The 7,880-nt window shown below is 35.7% G+C and overlaps 1 protein-coding gene across 3 annotated transcripts in view; it reads right to left on the minus strand.

The window, feature by feature from the left end:
* Positions 1-2,072: 2,072 nt before the first annotated feature.
* LOC107756635 (claudin-19-like) overlaps positions 2,073-7,880 on the minus strand; it is a 12,537-nt gene continuing 6,729 nt past the window's right edge. The window contains exons 4-5 of one of the 3 annotated variants that reach the window (XM_016573818.1): positions 5,984-6,130; positions 2,073-2,970 (exon numbers count right to left, since the gene is read on the minus strand). In XM_016573818.1, the coding sequence (XP_016429304.1) occupies positions 2,922-2,970; positions 5,984-6,130 (196 nt within the window). In that variant the 3' untranslated portion in view covers positions 2,073-2,921. Of the gene's footprint in view, positions 3,387-5,973; positions 6,131-7,880 lie in introns of those variants that run through there. The other 2 variants (XM_016573819.1, XM_016573820.1) reach the window with 2 other exon arrangements.

Genomic DNA, 7,880 nt, shown 5'->3' on the forward strand with positions numbered 1-7,880 from the left:
TTATTATAGTAGATATTTATAGTAGTTATTCATTTGTTTGTTTTTACATTATTTATTGGAATTTGCATTATTTTACAATTAATAAAAATCTAATTTGAAAATAATTATTGTCAGACTCTGTTTCTGTCGTGTGTGTGTTTTGCTCCCCATGTGCCTTCCTTGCCCTTATTTGGTATTCTTCCTGTTCCTGCTCCCTGATTGTTTCTAATTTGAGTCCAGGTGTTCCCCGTTTAGTTCGTATTGTTCCCAGGTGTGTCCCTTTAGTTTCTGTGCATTTAAACCCTGTGTTTCCCAATGTTTCCCATCTGCTGTTAAATGTCATCCCTGAAGTTCCAGTGTTTTGTATTCCTTTGTTTATTTGACTTAAATTCTAGTTGAAGTGTTCTCCTGCGTCTCCTCGTTCCTTCCTCCATGAGTGACCGTGACAGAATAGTAAGCGGTGCCCCTTCTCCCCGTTTTATTTCTATTCTTTTTTTTGTTTTCCTTGTTTTCCCCGCGGCATGGAAGCCGCCTCACGTTTCGCCGCTCCGAAGACGAGCCTGCTAGCCGCGGCCAAGTCAAGCCCGCCGGTCACCAAAATGTCAAGCCTGCTGTAGAAGTGCTGCTGTAGCGTCAAGTTTTCGCAATTATTACACATGCACCTGAATCATTATGTATGTTACAATTATGAAAGTTTTTATAATAAATTGCTGACAGTACAATACTGGACAATGATGTAATCTGCAGCATTTACACTTCAATTATGAGACTACAGTGTTTCCCATACATTGAGTGCAGGTATTTTTATATCACTGTATTTCTGAAGGAAACTGACTGTCTTCAGAAAATTTGATTTTTCTGAAGACATTTTCATTTCTTGCATACTATCTGATAAAGCAGCGTTTGTGAGCTGAGCACTGCTTTGTGTACAGCCGTTACCAGGGAAACCTCGATCTCTACCACTCCAACAGCGCCTCCTGCTATCAGAGAATGAATTTGCTTATGCTGCCACAAATAGAGTGCAAGTCTGTGGGAAACACTGGACTATGGTATAAATAAATTCAACTGTGTAACAGTTTCACTGCAATTCGTTAGATTTAAAGAACAATAAACATAATACATATGCACTTATCTGTACATAGTAAATGCAGTTATTTTTAAGCGGTTGTTGACATCCTATCTAAAACGTGAGTTAGCCAAAAAAAACAAAAAAACAACGTTACCACTCTAATATGTCTTGCAATATCCGTGTGTGCAAAGGTTCTGCGCGATCCTCTTGCTCAATATTCACGGGGTCTGAATCCGGCTCAAATTGATATGCCAATATTGACGCCATCCTTAACTAAACCGGAGCAGACGGAACTTGCTGCTTTGGGAAGAGGCGGGGCAGTACTGAAACACCGTCTAAGCTGTTCGCCAATCACAACGCACTAGGACAGCTAACCAATCACATCACATTTATTTTTTCCGGAAGGCTGGCCTTCATCAAACACGGAACTAATCGAACCGTTTGTGCCAGACTGGGGAGAAAGGTATTGTAATGTAAATTATGTAAAAAAAACAATGCGTTGTTCGAACCACCAAGCATGAGAGCATGTTCTAGTACACCCCCAAAACAAAATCAAGACTTTGTAAAAGAGCATAATAGGACCCCTTTAATTTATTTGAGAAATTCTAATATGAAGTGATTAATCACATGGCAAAGTAAAGCAAAGCAAAAATTGCAACATCCAGGTCCAAAGAATCCGGTGCCATCCAAACATCTGCCATTTAGATGAATGGTTATAATAATGGATCCAGGTGCGTTTGAAATGCTTGTGTTGCCTTTTTCTTCCCAGACTTCATTTAGCTTGTTTAGTTTAGAATCATTTAGCTCACCATATTGTTGTTGACTTATATAAAATCCTTTGGCTTTGTACTTCTGTTTTTATCCATGTTTGTGAACAGATAAAAAAGTGTGTTCAAATCTTTTAATTTTTTGTTTACAGTTCTACGTTAACAGTCCTGGTCAACATATCATAAGTCATGTGACAACAGACAAACAGCACTTTCCCCAACTAACACACACAAAAATATATCTTTGTATAGTTTATTTTATTTTAAAACAGATGAACAGAAAGCTTGATACATCATATGAGATTATACATACTTGAATATTAGATAACATAATTGGTGGAACATGAACTAAAAAATTTCTAATGACAACTTACAGACTCTGCGACCACTTCAAAGACATTATTTGTGATAAAGAGTGCCTTTCAATGCAGGTTGAATACAATTCACCAAGACAAATCATAAGTGCACTAGAGAGATTTAATTGTATCTGTGTCGCATGTGGGTCTCTTTTGAAGCAACAAATCAAACGTGACAAACCCCTCAAAGTTTAAGTACCATACATTTTATGAACAAATAAAAAACAAGAAGAAAAACAACAACAATTGATTTTACCATGGGTAAAAGATCCATCTCATATACGCCAAGAAAGAATAGAAACTATTAGCAAACTAAAAGACATTTGTGAGTCAAAACACAGTTATAGTTCAAAGTATATTACACCGCACATATCGAAGATTTGCATCATTATTTAAATGCATTATAATGTACCCTGAATCAATGCTCTCCAGATGAGTGATATAGTTTTTCGGCAAGTATAACTCCAACTGTAACAAAAAAAATGACATATTTGTCGCACACTTTGCGATAATGCTGTTGTGGCTCACTCCTTATCAAATTTCTGACATTTGTTTTATACTACAGTACAAAGTCATGTTGTTTGGAAATGCATTGCTTGGCTTTATGAATCTCTGCATTGTCTGTATTACAGGGATCTAAATCTAGAATTAGGTTCTACTGGAGTTCTTTGCTTTTTTTACCAAAAGAGAGTGTCTTGTCTGTTGCCAAAATCTAACAGCTTGTGACCCACGAAGTCGCCCTCTCCCAAACTACAAGTACTGCTCCCCTTTCTCTGCTGGAGAACTTTTAACATTTCCTCTGCAATTTAAAAGAAAAACAAAACATGTTTGAGTTACAAAGAAAACGGAAATCAGATCCACCGTTTCAGATGTATTGCAATGCAACAGTCCATGCTTTGTAGGGTGTTTTCACGTACATGCTACAATAATACATATTTACAAAGGCGGTTTTTGTGGGGTCACAAACAAAGAGGGGTTTTGGGGGCCACACACACAACAGATACAGGGTGACGATTTTTCAAACACGTTTATTGATCAGATGTTCAATCAGGGTGTAGAAGGGACATTTGTCCAGTCATACAGACAAGCGTCCAAATTTGGATTCTAGGTGGGAGTGAGGGACACAGATACAGACACTGGAGCTCGGACAGTCCTCGAATAAAGGCAGGGAGGGTTGGTCAGTCAGGGAAACTAGTCTCACTCAACAACTCATCCCTGAATTAGAGAAGAGAAGAAGACAGTCAGAGAAGAACAGCATTAGAGGAACCTGAGACAGAGACAACTGACGAGAGCCTCTCGGTTCATTTGGTGTTAATACGTTATGTGGCACCACATAGACGTTTGCTGTTTGTTAGCATGGAATTGTTAGGAAAAATGGATGATGGAAAGTACATAGACAGCTTGTTTGATATGCCAACAACTTCAGATCTCAGAGAGAAGGATGAGTTTTGAGTTACATGACATTTGCATGCTTCAGAGGTGGTTGTGAAGTTTCTGTTAGTAAAGGAGAGTTAACTTTTCACCAGGTCCAAAAACGAACGCCTCATTGTTTTTGGAGACAGGAGACAAAACTTTTACTGTCCACCAGTTCAAAACTATTTTCACATTACAGATTACAGATAATCTGAATCTAAAATGATGTGGGAACAAATTCACTAAATGGTTGCGCATGTTATTCCAGAACCTCTTTGCATACTAGTCCAACTTATTTTTAACATAAGATCAGGCCATTTGTTACTTGAATTTGTGAGGTTTCCGTTCAAAACGGCTTCATTGGAATGATTATAAACAATACAATAGTGCCAAAGCTTTTAATTGTCATTCAATTCTAGTTATTTTACCTGTACAAAAACAGTGTTATGCTGATTGCAAACTGGTGCAAAACTTCATTATCATAATCATAAAGGCACCAGCTTATAGCACAAACAGTTTTACAGTTTGCTGTACTTTCATATTTTTTGATTATTTACCAATAACAGTTGGTCGGAATCGGAAGTCTCACACATTTAAAGAAAATAGGTTATTTTGATGTTGTAAAATAAGGTGGACGTGCTGGTAAAGTGCTGCGCCATGCATGTTTAACTTGTCATTGGGCCTTTTTTATTTTAGGATGACGAAACACATGCAGAACAAACGTCTGTGTAAATCCATTTTTATGCAAATCATTGCATTTAATTAAAACCAGCAATATAAGAATGGTTTCACAATGTAATCACGTACAGTTTACGTAGAGTTTGGTGTGGTTGTGTTTCATAAATAAGGCATTGTCATTCATTTTTTGGGCAAACACGCTTCCTTTCTATGTAAATGAGGTTAATTATGGAATGCACTGGATTCACAGACCGCTGCATTATTTGGCTAATGTTACATTGAGCTAATAGATGTTATTTATTTATGGTCTGGATATTCTGCTCACATTGAGCCATTGTCAGGGCACATTTTTGTGAATAGGATGCAAATTGTGATCAGCACTAATTTTGTGGGTGTTTTGCCTGATTTCTTTTATTGAACTAAGTCCAAGTAAACCGAATTATCAGTGGTGCAATTCATTCTCAGTGAATTCTAAACTCTTTTCTGACACAAACTTTGGTCTAAAACCAGTGTCGGACTTTCCCTCGAAAGTGCTTTGTCTAAATAGCATGTTTACATCTTGCGCTGGACGTTTTTGACTCAAGTCAGCCAATTCTCAGTTCCCACACTGGAGCGCTGGAACTCAATGGTTTAAAATAATGTCCTCTATGGTTCTAGTGGAATTCCCTGTACTTCAGTGGACGGTGGAAGTGTCGTAACTCCTGGTCTCTTCAATGTGGTGTCAGTGTGACCGTGGCTGTCAGGAACACACATAGCTGGCAAACAGAGCTCCCACCATGCAGAACATACAAGCCAATCAGAACAGCCATGACACGTTTCTATCTACAGGCTACATTCGGATTGAAATACTACTTGCTGAATATTGCGCAGTGTATACTGTATAATGCCTACTATTAATATACAATATAATGCAAAACAGAATGCATTTATACATTGTCACATGATTTCATTGTTGCATTGTGGAATACTGTATTCTGTGCAATGTGCTGTCTTTTATGCTGTGCATTATGCCAAATGTAGTAGGTAATCAATGTATTCCATGCACATTTTTTCACAGTATACATGTTATATACTGCATAAATCATAAGAGTAGTATGCTAGTCCGAACATAGCCTCTGTATCCCACATTGAATCCGTTCTCTTTTGACTTTATTTGCCTTTTAGTTTGTTGAAAGGCAAAATAAAGACTGTGAAATCTTTTAAATCAGTTAGACTTTGTTCCCAGATGATATTTCCATTCACTTTACATAAAAGTCGTTAAGTGTACCTGGAAGTTTTCTATGAAACCCATGTAAAATTAATACAAAAAAGAGTCCAGTGTAAATGATAACTTCTTAGGGATTTCAGCTTCAAATTGGTTTGTAAAGTCTCTTTTTTGGTGAAAATAGGATTGCCTTAATTAAAAAGCTTATTTAGGTATGTTGGGAAAACCGTACATGTCAATAAAGTACAGAATTTCCACATTCTTAATGAAAATGAAAGTATAGCCAAATACATGCTTATACAGTATCTCTGACAAAAAAGTACACAAACCTCCTTGACCATAGGCCTAGACAATGTAAATATTTGTCCGTGTAATAGTTTAGTTTGTGTGTATAGTCAGTGCGAGTGAGAAGGTGTGCTCATGGTGGGAAGAGCTCTGTCTCTTGTACACGCTGCTCTTTACATTTACAGTTTCTGCTTTTCTGCAGTGCTTTTTATTTGTTTGTATTTACACGTACTCCCTGGCTGTAGAGGGTTGAGATTGCCGGTATAACTGCTGTCCTCTACTGTCCTCGTTAACGCAGGAGCAGCAGAGGAACGAGCCGCCCAACATCATCAGGATGGCAGCTGCCCACCCTACAAAGAGGGCGGGGCCAAACTCATACCTGAAAGACAGAGAGGCCACGCCTTCATTTAACAATCACAAGATAATGTAATCAGGTTATTTTTATGTTCAGATAACATCTCACCCTAAATTCAACAGAAAACAAAGAAATGTACCTTTATCCTATAATATATATATATATATATATATATATATATATATTAGGGCTGTCAGTCTCCCCAAAATAATTTAAAGCTATTATCATGTTACATTTTTAAGCTACAGCAGCCTAACATAAATTATGGAGCATAAAAGAAGATAATTTGAGAAACATCTCAGTATTTTTTGTTCATGCAATGAAAGTCACTAGTGACCAAAACAGCTTAGTTACCAACAGTAGGCTTTTATGTTGTGCAAAAGAAGAGTCATTCAGGTTTGAAACAACATAAGGGTAAGTAAATGATGACAGAATTTATTTATTTTTGGTGAACTACCCCTTTAATGTTTTTTTTTTTATTATTATTTATGTATTTATTTATTTTAATAAACAAAATGATACTGTAAATAAGAAACTAAAACTACCAGCAGGTGGCGGTAAATGTCTTTACGAGTCGATTCGTTCAAACGGCTGATTCATTCAGGAATTCAGTAAAAGGCTCTCTCTTTGAATCATTGGTTCACACGATTCATTCAAAACGCCGATTCATTCAGAAACTAAACAGTAAACACTGCTGTGTTGCTCGGAGACGCACAACAGTTCTGCTGTGGCTTTATAGGTAATATTTTCGTTGGCAAAATTGAACAAAAACAGAATATTGTATTTAAAATATAGCACAATAATAACTTCTTATTTACTTAACTGTTGTATAAAATCACATTTGCACTCATGTTCTTCGTGACAAAAACAGCACTGGTCTGATATTGCTCTCGCTGCTGGTGTGATATCGCTTATAATAAAAAATTGAGAAACAAACTCATACTCATACATATTTTGCCCCAATATCTTGAATTTTAGGGCATAATGGAGTTGTTGCCCTGCACTAGTAGAAATTTCAATATTTCTACTCAAACATAATTTTGTAAAAAAAAAAAAAAAAAAAAAAAGATCTCTTTGAATCATTGGTTCACACGATTCATTCAAAACGCCGATTCATTCAGAAACTAAACAGTAAACACTGCTGTGTTGCTCGGAGACGCACAACAGTTCTGCTGTGGCTTTATAGGTAATATTTTCGTTGGCAAAATTGAACAAAAACAGAATATTGTATTTAAAATATAGCACAATAATAACTTCTTATTTACTTAACTGTTGTATAAAATCACATTTGCACTCATGTTCTTCGTGACAAAAACAGCACTGGTCTGATATTGCTCTCGCTGCTGGTGTGATATCGCTTATAATAAAAAATTGAGAAACAAACTCATACTCATACATATTTTGCCCCAATATCTTGAATTTTAGGGCATAATGGAGTTGTTGCCCTGCACTAGTAGAAATTTCAATATTTCTACTCAAACATAATTTTGTAAAAAAAAAAAAAAAAAAAAAGATATTTTTTTGTAAAAGGTACTACAATAATTTGTTCTTTGTTTTATTTACAACTTTAAAAACTAATTTTTACAGTGTACAAATAAATATTATGTTTTATTTATTCTATTATATAAATACATTATATGTGTATATTTACAGAATGCATTTACATAATAAATTGTAAAAGTATTATTAAATACTAATATAAAAATGTGTATGTGTTATATATATATATATATATATATATATATATATATATATATATATATGTGTGTATATA

The sequence above is a fragment of the Sinocyclocheilus rhinocerous genome, unplaced genomic scaffold, assembly GCF_001515625.1.
Source record: "Sinocyclocheilus rhinocerous isolate Xijiao unplaced genomic scaffold, SAMN03320098_v1.1 scaffold532, whole genome shotgun sequence".
Taxonomy (NCBI): domain Eukaryota; kingdom Metazoa; phylum Chordata; class Actinopteri; order Cypriniformes; family Cyprinidae; genus Sinocyclocheilus; species Sinocyclocheilus rhinocerous.